Below are 25000 nucleotides of genomic sequence, written 5' to 3'. Positions count from 1 at the left end.
GCGCGCGCGCGCACACACACACACACACATTAACACACACACGCGCACACACACACTCTCTCTCTCTCTCTCTCTCTCTCTCTCTCTCACACACTCACACACACACGCGCACACACACACACACTCTCTCTCTCACTCACACACACACGCTCACACACACACACGCACACACACACACACACACACACACACACTCACACACTGATCACCCCTACACATAAATAATAAGAACTATATTTGTTTTCAGGACTGACGTTACAGTAAGCGCCAGAAGCACACGATGATTCGGAAAAAGAATGTCAAGAGGCTTCTGCTTGTTTTTGTGTTGCTGTTTATCCTGTTTAATGTCTACTTGTATGTAGACAAATCGCCACAGAAGTCGACAGAAAAGCGGGATGCCGTGAGTATAGACACCTTACAACATCAATCAACCAATATCTATCACCCTTCCCATCTCTCTCTCTCTCTCTCTCTCTCTCTCTCTCTCTCTCTCTCTCTCTCTCTCTCTCTCTCTCTCTCTCTCTCTCTCTCTCTCTCTCTCTCTCTCTCTCTCTCTCTCTCTTTCCCCCGCCCCCACCACCTGTTTCTCTGGATTGTCCCACCTTGTCATGTACAACTTGAGTTCAGAAATATTATGGCTGTAAAAGAAATAATCCAGTCCTCATGCATGTCACAGTACTAGCTTGTGTTTTTGTCAGGGCACGCATATCATACTGAGCGTTAACTGAGCCGCCAGTTTGGTCCGTGCATGGTTTTAATTATTTGCAAGAGAATGCAGATATTTAGAAAAATATGAAATGCAAATGGCCGCCATATTAATATTTTATCGATATCTACTTCCTCTAGGAGATAATCAAAACCGAACATACGTAGACGGGTACATATAAGGATGAAGACCAACTGTTGCGGTGATACTATCCTCACTGCCAGGTTCCAATTAGTCGCTTAATCGAGAAAAAAAACTAATTACTTTATTCATTAGCGGTTATCACGTGTTTGATCCAGTTATACACAGTGAGCCTTATGTCAAAGGAAAGTGCAGAGTCTTGGGAACACAACGGTACCAAAATCAAGAGTACTGGTCAAGAAACAAAGACGCACGAAGCAATTGAAAACTGTGACTTTCGTAGGTATCAATTGGTTTAATCTCCACCTGGGATTCGAACTCACGACCTCCCGATTAGGAGGCCGACGTCTTAACACCACGCCACTGCACCCGTCCTGCAGTGTATATGTAACCGAGTGCCGTAACACTACGATCACCTCGGGAGGCGAAGTGCAATCAAACAGGATTGAAAATGTTAGGGCTAATTTCTTAGCCCTATAAAAACTGTAATGCAAACCTGAAGGTTTCCATGAACATACAGACAATCGGAAACCACCAGACCCCATCACAAACAGAATTCCACAATCCACCGGTGTTGACTTAAAGGCCAACAACTCGGGTGCAGAGTCTGCTGTGAAAGGAGCGGTAGCCTCCCCTGTCACATATATAACAAACATACAACACAACATAGAACAGCATATACAACAGCTTTTCATTTCTTTCTCTCCAGATGTCAACCTGGCTTGGGCAGCAGAAGGCACTGGATAGAAGAGCAGGCGAAGCAGCAGGTCCAGTGAGAGTCCAAGAGGGAGAAGAAGAGTGTGAGATGTGTGAGCATCCGTACGTCTTCCACCCGGACCTGAAACTGGACCAGCCCTTGAATCGCAAGGTCATGGAGTCGGACAAGCTGCCTCTGTACCGACATTTCTCAGGTCACCAGGACTGGCCGGAGATACAGCATCCGGAAGATCTACCTGGACAGGTAGATACTGAGTGGATCCTTTGTCATGGACCTCAGAAAATCTGAGATAATCAGGTTTTAAACAGGAGGTTAACTGGAGGTAAATTTAAATGCCATATGAGCAGAACATCTCAGGAAAAAACCAAGGTCTTTGAAGGGGGGGGGGGGGGGGGGGGTCCACTGTAGCTTCTGCACTTACAGGAACGAGGGAGATGGAAGGTTTCCCCCAAAAATTGTGACCCTCCACCACGAAATGAGTCGCATGTCACCTCGCGCGGTTCTGCGCTAGGCTTAATATAAGTCCGGGGAGTGTCTGGTAACAGTGTGAGGGTCACCTTAGTCACAGGCTTATAACTCAAACAGTTTTCGCTCTTTTCTAAAAACGGTTTTCACCACTGGATAGAGCATAAAAAACTCTTTAGAAAAATGTAAAAATATGAAAATCATGCAAAGGTGACATGCGACTCATTCCGTGGTGGAGGGTCACTTATTGAGGCAGGGGCACAGTGAGTGGCAAGGCAAGGGGACTGAATGGCCTACCCCCCCCCCCCCCCCCTCTCCCAGATCCTTTTTAGTTAATTCAACATTTGAAAAGGGTATTTTAGTCTCTCCTTTAGAGAATCGGACATTTGCCGGAAGGGGGTCGAAGTGAGGCAAAAACACGTTATAGGGTATGGGCGAGGAAGGATGCGGTGGGAGTTGAGATGTGGATTACAATACCTGCAGGGTATCTATCTTCTTCGGTGACGGGACATGGAGGTCGAGGTTGGGAAAAAACAAGGGGTACGGGGTGGGGGAGGGACGGTGGGTAGATGTGGTGGGAGTGGGGTTGTTGATACAATACCTGCACGGTGTGACAGTAGGTATCTTTATTTGGTATGGGGAAGGGGGGGAGGGGGGGGCTGAAACGCGAGATAGGAGAGGAATGCGATAATAATTGATTGGAATGGTAATACGAGACCTGCACAGTTGTAGTTTGTTAAGTGACGGGAAAGAGCGAGGGTTGGGCGAAAAGTGGAAGCGAGGAGCAATGTTAGGCCCAAAAAAAAAATTTGTCTGTTTAGGGTAACCCGACCGACCCTATCGATTTGGCGCCGACCCAAAAACTTTTTTTTGATTTCAAAAAAAAAAAGAAAAAAAAAGAGGTAAAAATGCTAAAAAGAGACATTTGGCGTTTCATTTACACACACACACACACACACACACACACACAAAAAAAAACCCTACCTACCTACCGACCCTACTTTTTTTGGTCATGTTACCCTAAACAGACAATTTTTTTTTTTTGGCCTTAATAAGTTGCATTACAAAAACAGGTTGCGTGCACTGGAACATGATGGTAAATCTTTTTTGTAATGCCCTCACGGTGAAACCATTAGAGGCATGTTCTTGCGGCACTGTACCACGCCTCTACCATTTTTTAAATTTTTATTTTGATTGCAGCTACCATTCACCGTGCACTACCTCTGATACCATGACGGATACCTAGCTGCCCTTCCAGCAATAACTGGAACTAATCTGCATTGTGCGCCCTTTGCATGCACTGCATCACGATTAAAACAAATTGCTTAGTGATGAATGCAGCTACCCACCACCGTGCACAACCTGTAGTGTCATGATGGCTACCTGGCCATGCGCCACTACCTGGGATTGCTCAGCGTCGTGCGCCTGTTGCATGCACTGGAACACGCTTCCTACCGTTGTTTCAGACGTTTATTGCAGTCGAACCTGCCTTTGCGACCACCTGTCGAAAGCGACCACAAGTCCACAAAGACCACTCCGAAGGATCCCGGACTTGTTTTTCTTCTAGTGGTATCACGATGGCTATTTGGCCTTCCAACACTACCTGGGATTGCTCAGTGTTGTGCGCACGTTGCATGCACTGGAACACAATTTGTACCGTTGGTTCACTGTAAGATGATAGGCTCAGTTGTGTTTTTGTTGATTGCAGCTACCCACCACCGTGCACTACCTGTGGTGTCATGACGGGTACCTAGCCTTCCAGCACTACCTGGGATTGCTGAGCGTCGTGCGCCTGTTGCAGCCCATCAAGCTCGTGTTTCACTACCACCAGCTTCCGTCTGTGGACCACGACATGTACAACTCCTGGTTCTGGGTGAGTGAAGGAGGAGGGGGGGGGGGGGGGGTGGGGGTTGATGGGGTCGGATGTTTGTTGGTTTTTCATGTCCCATCAACCTATTCTGCTATTCGGCTTCGGTTCAGCTTAGTTTCCTTTCCCATTTCGCATGGTGTCCTCCGTGTTTGAAACTACTCACATTATAGTCTATCGCAGTTGTTGAGTCAAGAAGGTTCTTAAAAGCTTTTAGATTTCTTCACTTTTCAAACCTTGTTAAAAAAAATGCTTGATCTACTTTAAAAACTTAAAAAGCTTTTCCGGGGGACGTCCTGCATGCGAGGCGGGGCTTTATGTATCGCAAGCGAATGGGACCGCAACACTCAAAATCTTATGATAGGGTGGCGGAAACTTATAGTACCTAACCCCTCAAATTAACACACACACAGTCAGCTTTGTTGGTTCCGTTGTATTACATGAATTCGTTGGCATTGGTCTGAATGACTGATGTGTTGCGCGTTTGCGTCTGTCTTTGTCTCTTACTGAATGACGCCAATGGCTGGACTGGGTTCTTTTTTCACAGGAGCTGAAGCAGTCCATGCCAAACTTGGTGCTGAGACCGTTGCAAAAACCTGCGAACATGCCGTGCGGCTCCACGGACTTTTTGCGCACGGCCCTCTCCTTTCTTCAGCAAGAAGGCGGCGTCCTGGTTGGCTCCAACGTCATCATGAGCCGCGTACCACGTGACATCGAGAAGCGGACGTTCTGGCACGCCTTCTCCAAAGCCAACGCTTCAGACGTCACACGCGGGATCGTGTGGGCCAACCGAGGATTCCCAGACGCGGAAAAGGAATCTATTGTTCAGAAGATCTTATCAGACCCAGCCGGCTGTGTTCCGACGGAAGCCTACGACCAGGCCCGGAAAGACCCGATTCAGGCCGAAACGGTGCATTGCGTGCACGTACCGGACTCGCCCGACCTGTACCCAGTAGACATCATGTACTCCAACAGGTCTTTCGCCGAGCTGTCCCGCTGGCTGTACTACGGCAAGCGGTCTCCCATGCACCCCAAGAAAGTGCCGGGTCAGGTTCCGCGCATCGCTCACCTCATCTGGTTCAACTACGGTCTGCAGAACCCCAACACCATGGAGTTCTACCAGTTCCTGACCGTGCTCAGCACGCTGTACGTGGGCGGCTTCCCCCAGGTCTTCATCTACGGCAACAAGGAGTTCAGCGGCCACTTTTGGGAGCTGCTGAAGAACGAGAACATCACCTTCGTCCCCACTGAGGAGCCGGAGACCGTGTTTCAGCAGCGCGTGGACAACCTCGCCCACAAGAGTGATATTTTGAGGTCAGTTCGCGTTCTATCCTTGAAGCCTGATATGGCAATTAGGCGACGTCGACTTCGCGAAGTGGTTTTCACAAAGCTCGCTGCGCGAAGCTTTGGCACTGATTTTTTGATAAGAAGACTGCGCGAAGCTTTGGCACTGATTTTTTTCATAAGAAGACTGCGCGAAGCTTTGGCACTGATTTTTTTCATAAGAAGACTGCGCGAAGCTTTGGCACTGATTTTTTTCATAAGAAGACTGCGCGAAGCTTTGGCACTGATTTTTTTCATAAGAAGACTGCGCGAAGCTTTGGCACTGATTTTTTCATAAGAAGACTGCACGAAGCTTTGGCACTGATTTTTTCATAAGAAGACTGCACGAAGCTTTGGCACTGATTTTTTTCATAAGAAGACTGCGCGAAGCCTACGCAAAGTCAACTACGGGCCATACAGTCTTGATAAACCGTTCCTATACAGGGGCGGATTAGGGGGGGGGGGGGGTTACAAGGGTTCCGTACCCCCCCCCCCCCGGCTGTTCCCCCAAAAATAATTTAATACTAACTTTAAAAGAAATAATGAGTGGCTGCTGACACCAGTTGATCATGGTTAAAATCAAGGATAAGCCATACATTGTTCATAAAATAGCTAAACCTCTTCAAGGACCTTGGCGTCATCCTACAAGGTAATTATATATATTGTAAATGGGATTCCCACATAAAAAGTCTTATTGCTAAATGTAGAAAGTCAATTGCGTGTTTTGGCTTATTCAAGTATCGTTTAAACAGAAAATCGCTTGAAGTTATATACAAATCTTTTATATTACCATTGTTTGATTACACGGACGTTATTTGGGATAACTGTACGAAGTGTTTAGCAGACGAGTTGGAGACCTTGCATCTCGATGCAATCCGAATTATTGTAGGTGCCGTTCGTGGTACAAGCCACCAAAAATTGTATAATTAATCGGGTTTTGTGCCCCTGAAAGAAAGGCGACGTCGTCATAAACTCTTGCTGTATTATAAAATTGTAAATCGTTTAACCCCAGCATATTTATATTTCAAACTGCCGGTCCTGGTTTCCGATGTAAATTCTTACCACAGACGACGCCCTCTTGAACGTAAGGTTCCATTATGCAGAAGTGAGTTATGTAAATCTTCATTTTTTCTTTCAACGACAACTTTGTGGAATAATCTCCCAGAAAATATACGACAAACGCAGTCAGTTGGTGAATTTAAAAGATTTTTGACCAATGGAGATGTTGTTGTTCCACAGTATTATTATTTAGGCAACCGCAAGGCACAGGTATTTCACAGCAGGTTGAGATTAAATATGAGCGATTTGCAACAAGACCTTGTTAACCGACACCTCTCTGATAATTTAGAATGCACGTGTGGAGTACGCCCAGAAGATGCTGAACACTTTTTGTTACATTGTCCAAAATTTAAAGAACATAGAACCATTTTATTCAATAGTCTGCCAACGCACGTTCTGGACTGCAAAACACTTTTGTTTGGAAATACTGATTTAACTATATTTTTTAACACGAAAATATTTTCTGTTGTACAAGATTACGTTATGTCAACTGATCGCTTCGGCTGATATTATATTAACAGTGACTGCAATAGATGTAGCAAAGCACTCTCTCTCTCTCTCTCTCTCTCTCTCTCTCTCTCTCTCTCTCTCTCTCTCTCTCTCTCTCTCTCTCTCTCTCTCTTTTTATTTGTATAAAATATTATGAAATATTTTGAAAGAAAAGGGTTGAAGTTATCACTTGTTTGCCATGTCTTGTTATCAGAATGTGTATTGATTATCAGTTTTAGAACGTGTCCATAAGCAGTCTGCTTGTTAACGTTCTTAATGTTGTTTCTGTTTATAAAGTGTCAGTATACAAGAAATTAATAAAAACACGCTTAAACCAGCTTTTGGGGGGCGAGACCCCCCCAACAGGGCCTTGCCCCCGTACACCACAAGGGGTCCACCCCTGGACCCCAGGTTGCAACACCCCCCCCCCCCCCCCTTTGGCTTAACTGTTCCGCCCCTGCTATATATAGCGATTACTCAACTCCGAATAGCATTCTCACGGCGCTTTATAACAAATACTGTACAATGTACATTCAAATTTAACATTTAATTCAATCTTCATGTCACTGTGAAAGCTATCAGAGGTTCTTGCGATTAATTTCCTCTCTGGTTTTTGCCCTGGGGTGACACATTTGCATTGTTCGGGGTTCCGACAAAGCAGAACCAGCCAATCCGTTCTGTTGAATTAAAGTCGAGGCAGTCACAATAATGCATAAGACAGCTTTAATTAAAATCTACACAGTGGAAATTTAAAATGCTCCGATAAATGCACACTGTTCGTGCAATTTCATTTTAGCTGAACGTTTTGCACCGAGACCAGCTTCAAACTGAGATTGTTTTACATCCTATTCCACAATATGGATCTTAACATTAGCCAATTTAGGAAAAACGCCTCATGCATCACATGCGCAATGATTTAACGACTGCAATTTGAGATTGGTTTTAATAGGACACGGGCGGAATAAAAACCTCAGCAATAGAAATGCGCCAACATACTGGTCGTTCGGTTGCCTTTATTTATGTGTGTGTGTGTGTGTGTGTGTGTGTGTGTGTGTGTGTGTGTGTGTGTGTGTGTGTGTGTGTGTGTGTGTGTGTGTGTGTGTGTGCGTGTGTGAGCGTGTGTGTGTGTGTGTGTGTGTGTGTGTGTGTGTGTGTGTGTGTGTGTGTTTGTTTGTTTGTATGGGTGTGTGGTTGTATTTTGTGTTTATGTTTTTTGTCGGTTCTTGAATGCAGTGATCCAGATTGGCAGTAATTTTAATATCCTTTCGGACAGTGATTCCTATTATATTCTCAAACTCAAATCTTGTTCTCAGATATGAGATCCTGCATCGTTACGGCGGCGTGTACCACGACTTTGAGGCCATGTGGACCCAGCGAGCACCCGCCTGGCTTCTCAGCTACCCGACCGTGGCCACCTCGGACTGGGTAAACTACGGGGACTACCCGGATAACATTAACAACGGGGTACTGATTGCACGCCCCCGGGCACCCTGGTTACGCCACATGCTGGCTGCCCAGCGGTACTATGTGGATTCGAACTTCGTGTGGAACTCGATCCTCATCTCCTATAAGACGTACGAGCGGTATCCGGACCAGCTGTTCTTCTTCAGGCATTTACAGGTCGGTTTCTTGAGTGTGTGTGTGTGTGTGGGGGGGGGGAGGGGTCGATTGCTTAGTTTAATTTAAGCTGTTTGCCGTGTCACGGAAGTGTTATTTATTTCTTAAATATCAGCGTGCGGGATTGGCATACAGGCAGGCAGATAGACAGACAGACAGACAGACAGAATAGCTGATTCAGAGACTGACTGACTGACTAACTAACTGACTGACTGAATGACCGAGTGGCCGACTGACTGGCTGACTGACATACTGACTGACTGACTGGCTCGCTGGCTGTCTGTCTGTCTGCCTGACTGACTGCCTGACTGATTGACTGACTAAATGGCCGGCTTACTGACTGACTAACCATAAATTGGCCGACGGGCTGGCTGGTTGATTGACCGATTTACCGACCGACTGACTGACTGAAAGCTTGGTAGGCTGACTGATTGACTGATCGATTGCATTTTTAGTATTCTTGGTCTTCACAACCTATAGCCATCACATTAATTACTCCTCTCTGTTAAAAAAAACACAAAAAAAACATCTTCGAAACATATAAACAGATAAGACAGACAGACCTGCAGATGCCCAGATTATAGGTGAGCGAAAAAGCAGACAACTTAATGGCATAATTAATGGGACAAGGGAGTAGGAAAACGATCACACGTGACTTCGCATTGTCAGTTGTGACGATTGCATACGAATGGAGATTATTGGCCGTCGCGATATAACCTTGAACGGTTGAAAACGACGTTAAACACCAAATGAAAAAAGAAAGAAAGAAAGTTAATTATTGGTTTTTTTACGTCTCTTCAACCGGCTGTCTAAAGAAACCCAAAACGGTTTGCCTAGTTGTTAAATAGTATCCAAGAACACCAAAAAAAGTACACCATGTTGTCGCCTTTTTATGTTTTAGCAACTTGTAAGGCGAGTTTGGATAGGAGGGCAAGTGGGTAAGGTACGCTAATCCCAAATTAATCTATGCGTTATTTTGTATCTTGTAATATACCTATTTCGCAATAGACGATTTTCGGAAATAACTTCGTCTGGTTTGTATGGGTTGTGAAAGAGTGAATACCCTTGCTTTTTCTCGGACAAATAGATTCACACGTTCTTATGTCCACGTGTTTCGGCAAGACACACCCCTCGCTTGTGATTGGCCCCTCCAATGTTAGTCTTAGTAAAAGCAAGGGTATTCACTCTTTCGGAATTTGTCTATTCATCTATTTATTTATGTGTTCATCTAAACTTGACCAAAAAATTATTACAACAAATTTCAAACCCAAATTAAAGCATTAATCCCCGTGTCATTTCATTAAAACTTTATATTCCAGAGAAGGCCGTTTACTTACTTAACCTTCAAGATCACCAATTGGATTAAATATTTCCTCTACAGGGATCACGTGACCGCCGCTCAAGTAAGGGTACCGTCAAAATCGACCAGACAAAAACGGAAGAGCAGAATGAAAAATCGACAAAAAATCACAATAGGTAAAACGTTGCAACTTTGACATACGAGAAGAAAGTCAAACCAATTATCTACCCTGAACAGATTGTTTTGTTTTGCTACCTTACGTATTTCGCGTGCTATGCTATTCCTACTGATGCAGGTGTCGATCGCAAGTGCGGTCAAAAACAGGACTTTTTGCGTCATTTTTTAGGGGTATTATGACAAAAAAAGTCTGCACTTTAGCAATGACTTGGTGGATTGCTTTGAAACTTTCAGAATATTTTACCAACATACTCGAGATACTTCGAGCGAAATGATGGATTGTTACAGGTGTTTGTTAAAATGTTATACAATTTTTCGAAAGAAGTTTTTAATCTCGTCATAGGATTGTTCCCTTGGGTCCAAACAATTCATGACTTTGCATGTCTTTAGAAAAATGATTGATACACACACTGCTAAAGTTTTATGTGCGTGTAAAGCACTGACGCAAATTTGCTGGCCCTGTAAACACGCTATATATTTAAGCGATGATTCTGGTGCCACAGCGATGCCCAGCCAAGCGTGACCGTAGCATGTTTTAAGAGGCACGCAGCGATAACAGCTGTAAGCGCGAAACAGCGTGAACGTTCCATTTTTTTCTCATGTGCTTGCATGACCAGCGGCTATCATCGAACGCAGAAGAAGAAGAAACGCCAGCGGCTATAAGCAAATGAAACTTAGAAAAAATCTGTATCAATCATTTATCTGTAGATATGCAAAGTCATTAATTTTTGGGACACAAGTGAACAATCCTATGACAAGTTTAACAACATTTTCCGAAACATTGCGTCACATCTGGATAAATAACCGTAACGATCCAAACTTTCGCACGAAGTATCGCTAGTATGTTGGTAAAATATTCTGAAAGTTCCAAAGGAATCCACCAAGTCATTGCTAAAATGTAGCGCTTTTTGACATGATACCCATAAAAATTGACGTAAAACGTTCCGTTTTTGACCGCTCTTGCGATCGACACCTGCATCAGTAGGAATAGCATAGCACGCGAAATACGTAAGGTAGCAAAACAAAACAATCTGTTAAGGGTAGATGATTGGTTTGAATTTCTTCTCGTATGTCAAAGTTGCAAGGTTTTGCCTATTGTGATTTTTTGTCGATTTTTCATTTGGCTCTTCCGTTTTTGTCTGGTCGATTTTGACGGTACCCTTACTTGAGCGGCGGTCACGTGATCCCTGTAAAAGAAATATTTAATCCAGAAGGTGATCCTGAAGGTTAAGTGAACGGCCTTAACTGGCATATACAGTTTTGATTAAATGACACAGGAATTATTATTAATGCTTTAATTTGGGTTTGAAATTTGTTGCAATAATTTTTTGGCCAACTTTATTTATTTATCCGCAGGTCATGTGCGACTACGGTATCTGCCATCCTTCGTGGGAGAAAGGGTTTCAGCGAGATATTAAGGACAGAACACCAACGCTCAAATTTGATTGGCGGACAGAGACATTCCTGGTCCACGTGACAAGACCGGATCCGGAAAAGTCCTTCACTTCTCCGCAAACTCTCAAAAGTGGCAGTGATATTTATGCCGAAATTGGAAGAAATATTTTGGAGAAAAGCGGAAGATTAGACATATTGAAATGAGGATGTCAGTGATGAAAGTTGTGTGTGAGTGTAATGTTGAGTGGTAATGATACTTGGCGAACCTTGCTGTTGCTGAAAGTGCGTATGTCGGCAATTGTTTGTGTGTGCCAGTGTGTGTGTATGTGTGTGTGTGTGAGTAACAGAAACTGCATGAGTACGTCACACAGACAGAGCGAGAGACAGAAAGAATAAAGCGCCTTCAAAAGCTTCTCAGGGCCATGCGTGTGCGTTTACGCATGTATGCTTGTGTAGTGAAAGTGCGAGCGCGTGTGAATGTGTGGGAGTGCGTACGTGTATTCCACCACACACCACAAGTGAGTGTGTGTGTGTTTGTGTATGTGTTTGTGTATGTGTGTGTGTGTATTGCAGGGCTATTTTGAATGTTACACTTACGTTAACGAGCAAAGTGTCAGCATTTGTGTGATGATTCTAGAATTGTTGATGTTATTTTTGTTACTGTTCTCAGCCATACGAGGTTTTTTGATACTTCAGGGTTGACTTGTATTTTCATTTACAAGATTACCCGTATAGAATAGTGTGTGTGACTGAGTGTGTGCGTTAGCGTGCGCACGCTAGTGTACGCGCCGTGTGTGTGTGTGTGGGTGTGTGTCACTGTGTGTGTCACTATGTATGTGTGTGTGTGTGTGTGTGTGTGTCTGTCTGTCTGTGTGTGTGTGTGTGTGTGTGTGTGTGCGTGCGTGCGTCAGTGTGCGTGTGTGTGTGTGTGTGTGTGTGTGTGTGTGTGTGTGTGTGTCGGTGCGCGCGTAGCCTGTAGCTTGGGAGGGGAGGGGGGATGTTAACTGAAAAAAGCTTACTTCCACAGTGAAAGACAAACGGACACAGACCGAGAGAGTCGTACATGAAGCATATACTGTACCATAATAAAGTATGCATGGTTGCTGCTGTGTACATGTTTCGATAAAATTACCTCTTTCTTAAAATCCAGTGTGTGTGTGTGTGTGTGTGTGCGTGTGTGTGTGTGTGTGTGTGTGTGTGTGTCTGTGTGTGTGTGTGTGTGTGTGTGTGTGTGTGTGTTTGCATTTACAACACTCACAATGAAGCATACAGATTTAGAATAGAAGAAAGGTTTAACACAGGCTTAAGGGGAGAAAACAATAATCAGCGAACGAACAGGCGTACACTATTATAAGTCTACAACGTTTAAACACATCACCCAATTACACATCAAATTCAATCCAAATTTAATTTACTTCGAGTTTTTTCGGTGCATGCATCATTTGTTTTCTTAATTGCTAGGTAACGGCCGATTTAGATTTTATGAGTCGGTCGTGTGACACCAATCCATTAATTACCAGTGTCTACATAACGCCGAACGATCCGAGTTGGGGGCATTAGCGGTGGCACACACACACACACACACACACACACACACACACACACACACACACACACACACACACACACACACACACACACACACACACACACACACATTCAGTTAAAGGCACAGTAAGCCTCTTGTAAACCATCACAGATACTGTCAGGCTTTTACACACAGTATATACAAACACCCTTTCGTTTAAACACTCACCGCTTGAGAACATCCTCGGTGCCCTACGTAAAGAGCGAGCAATTTTCAAAGAATTTATTTTCGTGGACCGTCTGATCAGCAAATCAGGCGCCTCCGTTTTGGCGCTAGAACTAACTTTTAAAATCTAGATAATAAATTGACAGCTTGTTAAAAGTCGCATTGAAATCACAAACTGACGACTACATTGTGAAAAAAGGAAACTGGATCACACGCGGGGTTCGCGATGGCTCAGGGGTAATCTTAAATCATAAAAGAATTCTTTTTTTCATCAAGACAAGATCATGCAGTACGTATACAATTCGAAGTTTTGAAAGTTAGAAAAAAGAAAAGCCCGGAAACGTGTCACGCAAACCGTCTTACTCGTAGCAGACAACGGTTGTGCCTATAGCGCCCGTTCTCTCTGAACAGTCAACTGCCACCGGTCAACTGCCACCGCTCTAGTTCGTTTGTTGCGTTTAGATTCAGAGGTACACAATAACGTGCTATTGCAAATAAGCTTACAGCGAGTCGCATTGAAATCACAAACTGACGACTACATTGTGAAAAAAGGAAACTGGATCACACGGGTTCGCGATGGCTCAGGAGTAAGATAAATCACGCAAAAATAAATTCTTTGAAAATTGCTCGCTCTTTACGGAGGGCACCTAGGATATTCAAAAGCGGTGAGTGTTTAAACGAAAGGGTGTTTGCACTGTACCGGCATCGGTAAAATTTGATGTTTTTCGATCTTTTTACATTTAGTCAAGTTTTGACTAAATGTTTTAACATAGAGGGGGGAATCGAGACGAGGGTCGTGGTGTATGTGTGTCTGTCTGTCTGTCTGTCTGTGTGTGTGTGTGTGTAGAGCGATTCAGACTAAACTACTGGGCCGATCTTTATGAAATTTGACATGAGAGTTCCTGGGTATGATATCCCCGGATGACGTCATATCCGGCTTTTTGTAAAAGTTGAGGCGGCACTGTCACACCCTCATTTTTCAATCAAATTGATTGAAATTTTGGCAAAGCAATCTTCGACGAAGCCCGGGGTTTGGTATTGCATTTCAGCTTGGTGGCTTAAAAACTAATGAGTGAGTTTGGTCATTAAAAATCGGAAACTTGTAATTAAAATTATTTTTTTATTAAACGATCCAAAAACAATTTCATCTTATTCTTCGTCATTTTCTGATTCCAAAAACATATACATATGTTATATTTGGATTAAAAACAAGCTCTGAAAATTAAAAATATAAAAATTATGATCAAAATTAAATTTCCGAAATCGTTTTAAAAACTATTTCGTCTCAAGTTATTCCTTGTCGGTTCCTGATTCCATTTTTATTTTTTGCTTAACGCCCGGCCGACCACGAAGGGCCATATCAGGGCGGTTCTGCTTTGACATATTACGTGCGCCACACACAAGACAGAAGTCGCAGCACAGGCTTCATGTCTGACCCAGTCACATTATTCTGACAGCGCAATCGCTACTGCGCCAAACAGGCTCGTCACTTTCACTGCCTTTTGCACTAGCGGCGGACTGCGTTCAGTTTCATTCTGTGAGTTCCACAGCTTGACTAAATGTAGTAATTTCGCCTTACGCGACTTGTTTTATATTGAGTCAGCCAAGCATGTTAGCTTGGGTGAATGCCGCACGTGAATTCAGAAATTCGAACAGATTTTCCTGTGGAACCACAATTTTGGAAGGGCGGCCCGGGAAGTCACGTAACTGCGGCATCGACGCGGATGGGCTCGGTGTCACGAACTGAAACCTCTGCTGAACAATCCTTCTCATTGCGGTCAATGCGCATGCGCCAATCTTGGACTTAAAAAATGCGACACTTGGACCGAACGAACTATGGGTTAGCCTGGTAACCGGGGTTAGGATTAGGGTTAGGATTAGGGTAAGGGTTATGGTTAGGGTTAGGGTTAGGTTGTTCAAGACCTTTATTTTTTTATTTTTTTTTTATTTTTTGCTTAACGCCCAGCCGACCACGAAGGGCCATATCAGGGCGGTGCTGCTTTGACATATAACGTGCGCCACACACAAGACAGAAGACGCAGCACAGGCTTCATGTCTGACCCAGTCACATTATTCTGACACCGGACCAACCAGTCCTAGCACTAACCCCATAATGCCAGACACCAGGCGGAGCAGCCACTAGATTGCCAATTTTAAAGTCTTAGGTATGACCCGGCCGGGGTTCGAACCCACGACCTCCCGATCACAGGGCGGACGCCTTACCACTAGGCCACCGTGCCGGTAAAGACCTGATTAATCTTCCCATGTTAGCGCATGCGCATTGACCGCAATGAGAAGGATTGTCATATGGTCAGGCAGAGTTTTCAGTTCGTGACACCGGCGCAATATTGAACGCTAGTCCCCGGGAACAGACTACTTCCAATTCAGTAGGTGGGCGACTATCCTCAACCTGGCGGATAGGCCGAACGGCCCCCAGATATGGGGGCCAGCTGCGAATATAGAATAAGCAGTCCCGGACCAACTAGCGGTGTCTCTACCAGGACGGGGTGGGTTGGCAGATGGCACTGACTACCCTATAAATGCCCTACGTGTCCGATGACGGTTACACCATGCGGGTAAGAGCCGCATTAAAAGCTCTAGCCCCGGGGTGGGACCCCCGGTAAGAAATCCCCCATGTGTTCCCAGGGTTAGGTTTTTGAGCCAGGAACTAAGGGCGGGGTAACCCCGAAAGAAACCTAAGGGCTGAAGTCGGAGGATCTGGGCCAATAGGCGTACCTTAACCAACCACAGATCCACGCAAAAACGCAAAATGAAATGTCGACAGTCCGAAATGCACGCGATGGTGCTCGCCCTGTGAAGTCCCGCCAGGCAGGTGCAGCGCCGGGCTCCATGCCTCAAAGGAGCCCAACCTCAGCTACTGGTGGTCCCTCCCAGCTGTCTCGTGGAGCCAGGGGACAGCGGGGGAAAGCAACTGGCCGAAACATCAAACGACAGCAACCGCTGATTGCCATGCAGTGGAACGCCGAAGGAGTCTTCAATAAAAAGACTGAATTAGAGCACACACTGTTTGACAAGAAAGTGAGTGTATGCTGCATACAAGAGACACACCTGCAGAGCAACAAAGCCTTCAAGATCAGAGGCTATCAGACCTTCAGGTCTGACCGAGAGAATAGGCACAAAGGGGGCATACTGACCCTGGTGAGAAACAACATCAGTGCCTGCCAGACAGAGGTTTTCATGGAAGGAGCAGAGTACCAGAAGCTGAGGATCAAGAGTGGCTCAGTGGAAATGAACATCCTGAACTACTACTGCCCCAGTGATCGGCCTCTTTCTCTCGACACCATTCCAACCGACGACTCCCACTTCCTTGTGCTCGGGGATTTCAACAGTCACTCCCAGAGCTGGGGGTACGATCACATGGACAGACGAGGGGAGGAGGTCGAGAATTGGCAGGACGATCATCAGCTACAATTGGTGAACAAGCCACATGATTCCCACACCTTCTACTCTAGACGCTGGAAAAGCACATCTACCCCAGACCTTGCCTTCTGCACGGAAGATCTGCATGGAAGCATGCAGAGAGAGGTGGGAGAGCAACTTGGTGGAAGCGACCACCGTCCAATCTACCATACAATCGACAAGCATTGTATGAGGATGCAGCCACTCCACGCGAGGTGGAATTACAAGAAGGCCAACTGGGCGCTCTTCAGACACAGGACCTGTGAGCTCACACGGAGCGTCCGGGTAGAGGGCAGGGCCATCAACACTGTCACAAAGGAATTCAACTCCTGTGTCCTACAGGCAGCCAGAGAGACCATCCCACGTGGAGCCTGTATAGAATACAAGCCATACTGGAGCAACCTACTACAAGAACTCCAAGATGATCTTGAGGCTGCCAGGAAGAACGCGGAGGAGATCCCCTCACAAGAGAACCACAACTGCCTCCAAAAAGCCAAGGCCAGATTCCTGAAAGAAAAGCTGCAAGCTATCCGTAGAAGCTGGAGAGAGAAGACAGCCTCACTTAACTTGGAGAAAGATGGAGAAAAGTTATGGAAACTTACCAAACAGCTGAGCGATGAGGAAGTGAGAGGAGCCAACATCACCATCGAAGACAGAGGCGAAATCCTTACTGGAAAGCAAGCCGCCGATCACTTTGCCAACAGCTATGCAAGCGAAAGCCACCTCAATGTTGGAGCAGAGAAACAGAGGGAGGCAAGAAAGGAACAAAGAGAGAGGAGAAACAACAAAGCTAGCCCAGAAGCCATGGAAGCACCCTTCACTCATCAGGAACTACGCCAGGCACTACGCAAGCTGAAAAACAAGAAGTCGCCAGGGCCCGATGGGATATCCAACGAAATGCTGAACCATCTGGGAAGTGCTGCTGTTGGCAAGCTTCTCGACATCTTCAACCTCAGCTGGAAAGAAGGCCGAGTCCCACAAGTTTGGAAAGAGGCTACAATAATCCCTATACACAAGAAAGGAAAAGACAAGAAGAAAGCCCCAAGCTACCGTCCAATCAGCCTCACGAGCTGTGTTGTCAAGACCATGGAAAGGATGGTGAATCAACGCCTTCTTTGGTATCTGGAGAAAGAAGACATCCTTGCACCAGAGCAAGCAGGCTTCCGCCAGTTCCAGAGCACAGAAGACCAGGCCACCTACCTGTCTCAGGAGATTGAGGATGCCTTCCAGAATCAGAAGATGGTCTTTGCAGCCTGGATAGACCTACAGAAGGCGTTTGATAGAGTGTGGACAGATGGCCTTCTGGTGAAGACACAGAGATGTGGAGTCAGTGGAAAGATGCTGTCTTGGATACGATCCTTCCTGCACAACCGCAGATCGAGGGTCACAGTCAGCAGCCGATTGAGCAGGAGGGTTCTGATACGACACGGTGTCCCACAAGGCGGAGTGATCTCGCCAACTCTCTTTTTGATCTTCATCAACGATCTGCTGCCTGAACTGCCAAAGGGAGTCAAAGCTGCTTTATATGCTGACGATCTGGTAATGTGGTGCACCGAAGAACATTCAACCACAGCAACATACCGCCTGCAGCTGGCAGCTGACAAACTTGCAGCCTGGGCAGACGACTGGTGTGTCAAGATCAATCTAGAGAAATCCACGACCACACTCTTCACCTTGTCCCCAAAACAAAAGCCAGGAGTCATCAAACTTGGCGACACACCACTCAGGAATGATGACGAACCAACGTACCTCGGTGTCACATTCGACAAACGACTGACCTGGAAACCACAGATCCAGAAAGCAGAAAACAAAGCCAGACGCAAATTGGCAATCATGAGAAAGCTGGCTGGAACAAACTGGGGTGCCAGTGAGAAGACCCTGAAGACACTGTATGAAGGCACGGTGAGACCCCAACTTGAATACGGAGCCCCAGCCTGGTCAAGCGCTTGCAAATCCAACCTGCAAGCCCTGGACAAAGTCCAGAATCAAGCACTCCGTATCCTGACAGGAGCAATGAGGTCAACTCCAATCAAGACCATGGAGTCCCTGACAGGAGTCCAACCGTTGATCACTCGAAGAGACACAAAGACACTCATCCAAGCAGAGAAATACAAAAGCCTACCAAAGCACCCAATGAACAGCAGAATGGAAAAACCTATCAGGAACAGGCTGAAACGCTCAAGCTTTGTGCACCAAAGCAGAAGCCTCAAGCGACAGTACCTACCCCACCTGCCGGAAAGCACTCTGCCGCTCGATGCCACAGGAACATGCCCAACACCTTGGGAAGCCAACCAGAGGGTCCTCGAGATCAACACAACTGTGAAAGGCGTGACATCACGGGACATGAGTGACACCAGTAAGAAGGCGCTTACCCTGGCCATGATTGCAGACCACTACCCTGAAGAAGCGTGGATCCACGCCTACACTGATGGGTCAGCCACTGATGCTGTGAGAGATGGAGGAGCCGGCGTTCTAGTTCGGTACCCAGAGGGAGAGGCACAAACAGCGAGCATTCCCACAGGTTTGCACTGCACCAACTATAGTGCAGAAGTACAGGCCTTGAGGACAGCAGCCACAATAGTTGACGGATCAGACCATGAATGTCCTCAGGTCGTCTTTCTGACAGACGCAATGTCAGCACTCCAAGCTCTGTCTGCCAACAAAGAAACTGAGCTCAACAACGCCCTCCAACAGGTTGCTCAGAACTGAAGGGCCGTGCTTCAGTGGGTGCCAGCTCATTGTGACATAGCAGGAAACGAGGCTGCAGACAAACTTGCCAAGGAAGGTGCCTCAAAGGAACAGTTCACGTCCCAGCTGCAGTACAAGGAAAAAAAGACAATCATCAAAAACAAGAGGAAAACCAGAGCGGAGAAAGATGACTACCACCTGCTCCAACGTGAAGAACAAGTCGTCCTACTCAGACTCCGCACTGGACATAACAGACTAAACCATCATATGGCCACAAAGCTGAAGCTAGTTCCCTCCCCCCTATGTCCGTGTGGCAAGAATCAGACAGCAGAGCACATCCTGCAGGCTTGTCCATACCACAGTGCTCTGAGGGACACCACCTGGCCAGAGGAGACAGCGCTACAAAAGAAGCTATACGGCCCCAGAGAGGACTTGGAGAGGACAGCACGTTTCGCCCTGCAGTCCGGACTGACGATCTAACAGCGAACGACAAGAAGAAGAAGAACGCTAGTCGTACTCTTCTACAGGACCTCCACCCTGTGGGATTCCCTGCACGGTATACTGGCACTGAGGGAATCCTGTATACAGGGAATCCCCTTACAGGAACTCCACCCAGTACAGGGAATCCCACTCATTTGGTCGACATAGACCCCCGGCCGCTTCAACCCGCCTAATCATCCTGAACTCAGGTCAAAATGAGTCTGCTCATTCTATCTCTGACAGGATGCCTTGGTTTTCCTTGTCTGGCGAGGAAATCGATTTTTTACATATTTAGATCTTTTCGTAATGTGTTATGAATGTATGCAGATTCGCGATCGTCAATAATGATTTTTCATGGTGTTGTGTAATTTTTAAATTTCAAAAGGAATTGATATGTAAGACAGTTTCAAGCGAGCTATTTTTCGCGGCTGTATTCACTGTGCAAAAACTCTAAATATGGCAAAAGTGTCACGTGATAATCAACCGTTTGGTTTCCGCGCTCGCTGGAGCAGACGATTTTTTGACAGTGGTGCAACCATATATTACGGTCTCCTTCCGGCAGCAGTCCCAAAATTTCGACTTGTTTTGACCTTGAGAACGATGTCTTTATCATAACTGCGAAGAACAGAACGGAGATCACTGTCGAAGTCGGCCAATCTGCAATTATTTTCGTCTCGCGAACACTCGGCTCGTGAACAACATATGGGACTCATAACTCTGTATTCTTGTTTTGCCAGATTCGCGTAGGAATTTAGCGTCCGGTCAGAGAGATAACTGGCGATAGCCGTTGAGCGATGATGATCAGAATGCCCGCCTAATATGGACTATGCAGTTGCGGTGAACTGATTTGCAGTCCGTGAACCGCCGTTAAAGTTTCATCATCATGTTTTTGCTGAATCAGTGTCTAGCTATCACGTACTGCTTATTCGCTCTGATTAGTCCTAATTAACCGTTAACTAAAGAGAGACTGAAGGTTACAAAACACAAAACAAAACCTCTTTGCAAGAAAACAAGCTATATATGATTAGTAGTTATCAGCATGAAACAACAAGTCGCGTAAGGCGAAATTACTACATTTAGTCAAGCTGTGGAACTCACAGAATGAAACTGAACGTAGTCCGCCGCTAGTGCAAAAGGCAGTGAAAGTGACGAGCCTGTTTGGCGCGGTAGCGATTGCGCTATGCTTCATAGCACGCTTTACTGTACCTCTCTTCGTTTTAACTGTCTGAGCGTGTTTTTAATCCAAACATATCATATCTATATGTTTTTGGAATCAGGAACCGACAAGGAATAAGATGAAATAGTTTTTAAAACGATTTCGGAAATTTAATTTTGATCATAATTTTTATATTTTTAATTTTCAGAGCTTGTTTTTAATCCAAATATAACATATGTATATGTTTTTGGAATCAGAAAATGACGAAGAATAAGATGAAATTGTTTTTGGATCGTTTAATAAAAAAATAATTTTAATTACAAGTTTCCGATTTTTAATGACCAAACTCACTCATTAGTTTTTAAGCCACCAAGCTGAAATGCAATACCAAACCCCGGGCTTTGTCGAAGATTGCTTGGCCAAAATTTCAATCAATTTGATTGAAAAATGAGGGTGTGACAGTGCCGCCTCAACTTTTACAAAAAGCCGGATATGACGTCATCAAAGGTATTTATCAAAAAAATGAAAAAAACGTCCGGGGATATCATACCCAGGAACTCTCATGTCAAATTTCATAAAGATCGGCCCAGTAGTTTAGTCTGAATCGCTCTACACACACACACAGACAGACAGACACACACACATACACCACGACCCTCGTCTCGATTCCCCCCTCTATGTTAAAACATTTAGTCAAAACTTGACTAAATGTAACAAGTCGCGTAAGGCGAAAATACAATATTTAGTCAAGTAGCTGTCGAACTCACAGAATGAAACTGAACGCAATGCCATTTTTCAGCAAGACCGTATACTCGTAGCATCGTCAGTCCACCGCTCATGGCAAAGGCAGTGAAATTGACAAGAAGAGCGGGGTAGTAGTTGCGCTAAGAAGGATAGCACGCTTTTCTGTACCTCTCTTTGTTTTAACTTTCTGAGCGTGTTTTTAATCCAAACATATCATATCTATATGTTTTTGGAATCAGGAACCGACAAGGAATAAGATGAAATAGTTTTTGAATCGATTTCGACAATTTAATTTTGATCATAATTTTTATATTTTTAATTTTCAGAGCTTGTTTTTAATCCGAATATAACATATGTATATGTTTTTGGAATCAGAAAATGATGAAGAATAAGATAAACGTAATTTTGGATCGTTTAATAAAAAAATAATTTTAATTACAATTTTCAGATTTTTAATGACCAAAGTCATTAATTAATTTTTAAGCCACCAAGCTGAAATGCAATACCGAACCCCGGGCTTCGTCGAAGATTACTTGACCAAAATTTCAATCAATTTGATTGAAAAATGAGGGTGTGACAGTGCCGCCTCAACTTTTACAAAAAGCCGGATATGACGTCATCAAAGGTATTTATCAAAAAAATGAAAAAAACTTCCGGGGATATCATACCCAGGAACTCTCATGTCAAATTTCATAAAGATCGGCCCAGTAGTTTAGTCTGAATCGCTCTACACACAGACAGACAGACAGACAGACAGACAGACACACACACACACATACTGTGACACCACGACCCTCGTCTCGATTCCCCCCTCTATGTTAAAACATTTAGTCAAAACTAGACTAAATGTAAAAAGGCGTCCAGATAAAAGTGGCAACCTTACCCTCGTATCAAGTTACGACACGGTTTTGTTTTGTCAGTCATAAATTAAACATACCTTTCTTGTTTTTGTTTTTTTATATCCCGGACAGCCTATTTGACGGGGTGCTCATACATCAGAAAGTACAGCCGGTAATGATAGACCTACGAGGTTGCTTTTTTTTGCAAATTCCACTGACACGGCATCTTTTGCCTCAGTGTGTACATATTTCCCCCTCGACATATACTCAAGACTGAAATGTTGTTTCCTGATAAAATTAAGAAGTGAAATTATTCAGTATGGACGAAAAGCATGTCAGTTTCTTGCATGTGAAGAAAATTGGTGGTAAAATGTAATAGATTTCACCCCCAAAATCGAATTCTTCGAAAACGTGTACTGAGTGGTTACGTCCCTTGAGTAAGAATTGAAACCATTTTAGGATGAATCAAATTTCTAAGTTAAATAAAACAAATTGGTTGGACAAATTTGGCCCCATGAATGTAAGGTACACAAGGTCGCTCATCAGTACTATCGAAGGGTGTTTTTTTGTTCAGTGTAGAGTTTATACTAGATCAACGAGGCCGAGAAGCGAAATATCAACACGGCGAAAGATGAAAACGTCACGGTTTGGCATGTTTTTGGTCGAAAACTGAATGACGCAACGCCGGATCCACTAAAGAATTCAAACAGACGCGGTGTCGGGCGGTATTTAGTCAGACCGCTTCAGAGTAAGTTCCCTTTGACTAAACCGGAAGTGTCGACGACTGCATTGGCAGACGACAATGAGTTACACGAAGAAGTGTCAAAATTAGTATTTTGATAAGCAGTGTGTTGACATTTACCAATCATGATCAAAGCAATTCTTGTTTTCAATAACCACGGGAAGCCTCGGGTCTTAAAATTTTATCAATTTTACGTAAGTAACACAAGAAGGTAGCAACAAAAGGGGGCGGCTACCTAGATTGCGACCTGCCTGCTTACCCTATGTTGCTGTTTATTAAGTTTGCTTCTCAGTAACTCACTCAGGTAGTTTAAGTGGCCCAACCTTTTAGTCTTGTTCACTTTGCTGTTTAAATGTGAATCTGAACAGGCAAATGATAGAACTTTGGAAGTGCACCGAGTCTGCATACATGTATGTATGCAAAATAAGATAACAATTCTTCCACCGTTTTGAAGAAAATCCCTCTCTGTTTACTTTATCCCCCCATATTCGTATAGTTTTTGGGGGGATTTTGACTAGCTTTTCGCTGCTTTTGTTTTGCTTTTCCCTTCCCTGTTGGAAGCAGGCAATGTGTGTGTGTGTGCTTTTACTTCTACAAGTACATTCCATCTTCTTTTGAATGGAGTTAAATTGTAAAAAGTCGTATTCTGTTATTTATACATTTTCTGTACACAGCCAGAGGATCTTCAGCAACAGATTGTGAGGGAAACATTCCACTTGGTATCCAAGAGAGATGACAATGTCTGCAACTTTTTGGAAGGCGGAACGTGAGTTTCTCAGCTTAGAGTGTCTTAGACTTTAATAGTATTGCTCTGTTAAATTGACGGAGTGGCTCGGGAACCGACAAGTCGGTTCCGGAGCCCCCATGCAGGCTCGAGCACCGGCAGTCACCGGTATCTCACAAAATACTCATTGCTAGTTTTCTACTTCCTGGCAGGTATCTCTCCTTAGCTCAGTTGTTAGAGAGCTGTGCTGTTGATCGTGAGGTCGTTGGTTCGACCCTTGCCATTTTATTATTTTTGTTAAAAAAATAAATAGAGCATGCTTATGTGTTGTCGTGAACAGTGTTAGTCTCAGTCTTTGGTCACTGATGAAGAAAAACAATTCTTACACATTAATCGTTATGACCTGTTAACCATCCAATAGTTTTAGCAAGAAAGAGGTTTTCTGACCAACTTTTAAAAATTTAATCCAGTCGCCAGTCGCATTGGGTGGGCCCCTTTGAGGCTGGGGGCCCGGCACCGTCTTCACCTGGCTGCGACCCATGAAGACGACACCATCACGTTGATTCGTTGATGACACAACCATTTGTCGAGGGTAGCGTAGGCACCCGGTCTGCTCCCTGCCTAAAAAAGGCCAGTGCCGTTCCGTCTTCGAGGGACTGCGTGGGTTTCATTTCGGAGTTTTCCTTCTCCTAGACGAGTTTCCTTCCATGGATGATGAGCCTCCTCTACCCTCGTTTTGAATTCAGAGTGGTCTTCTCTTAGGATAGCTGCCTGCCAGGGTTGACGAGCCTATCCTGCCCGGCTATTTGACCCATAGCTGGAGGTTGGTTCGTGGGCACCTGGGCGTTTCCACACACCGGTGGGCCCGCATGCCGCACGTCTTGGGGCCAACCTCCTCCGAGCCTGTCGCCGCGATGGAGGCACTACATAGGGCTTGTTGTGGAGAGGTTATTGTACTGGCAGGAGAGACTGACGCATTCTGCTCTCTTTTCGCATTGTCCTAAAAAGGACAGACGGTGCTAGCCAGCGGTGAGGGCTGAAAGCGAGAAGTGACAAGCACAAGACACTTCGCCAACACACTAGACACGTCACACAACCGTTTGGCAGGCATTTAATCCAGTACATTTGCACATGTGTATGCATGTTTGTGTTTAATCCAGGTCTAACTGACCAATTCTCCTCTGAATCTGTTAAGAA

The 25000-nt window shown here is 45.0% G+C and overlaps 2 protein-coding genes across 5 annotated transcripts in view; both read left to right on the top strand.

Annotated features, from left to right (window-relative positions):
* Positions 1 to 11670, top strand: part of LOC138964689 (uncharacterized) — a 31907-nt gene extending 20237 nt beyond the window's left edge. For both annotated transcript variants that reach the window (XM_070336713.1, XM_070336714.1), the window contains exons 2-7: positions 248 to 400; positions 1557 to 1808; positions 3739 to 3903; positions 4445 to 5211; positions 8082 to 8388; positions 11219 to 11670. In XM_070336713.1, coding sequence (XP_070192814.1) covers positions 281 to 400; positions 1557 to 1808; positions 3739 to 3903; positions 4445 to 5211; positions 8082 to 8388; positions 11219 to 11461 — 1854 coding nt within the window. In that variant the 5' untranslated portion in view covers positions 248 to 280 and the 3' untranslated portion in view covers positions 11462 to 11670. The remainder of the gene's footprint in view (positions 1 to 247; positions 401 to 1556; positions 1809 to 3738; positions 3904 to 4444; positions 5212 to 8081; positions 8389 to 11218) is intronic.
* An 11430-nt stretch (positions 11671 to 23100) lies between these two features.
* The window catches only part of LOC138964688 (AP-3 complex subunit sigma-2-like), a 14911-nt gene continuing 13011 nt past the window's right edge, over positions 23101 to 25000 (top strand). For all 3 annotated transcript variants that reach the window (XM_070336709.1, XM_070336710.1, XM_070336711.1), the window contains exons 1-2: positions 23101 to 23273; positions 23754 to 23845. In XM_070336709.1, coding sequence (XP_070192810.1) covers positions 23205 to 23273; positions 23754 to 23845 — 161 coding nt within the window. In that variant the 5' untranslated portion in view covers positions 23101 to 23204. The remainder of the gene's footprint in view (positions 23274 to 23753; positions 23846 to 25000) is intronic.

The sequence above is a fragment of the Littorina saxatilis genome, linkage group LG4 (assembly GCF_037325665.1).
Source record: "Littorina saxatilis isolate snail1 linkage group LG4, US_GU_Lsax_2.0, whole genome shotgun sequence".
NCBI classification, from domain to species: Eukaryota; Metazoa; Mollusca; class Gastropoda; order Littorinimorpha; family Littorinidae; genus Littorina; species Littorina saxatilis.
The sequence above is the reverse complement of the archived record's forward strand: the minus strand, read 5'-3'. Positions and strand labels throughout refer to the sequence as shown.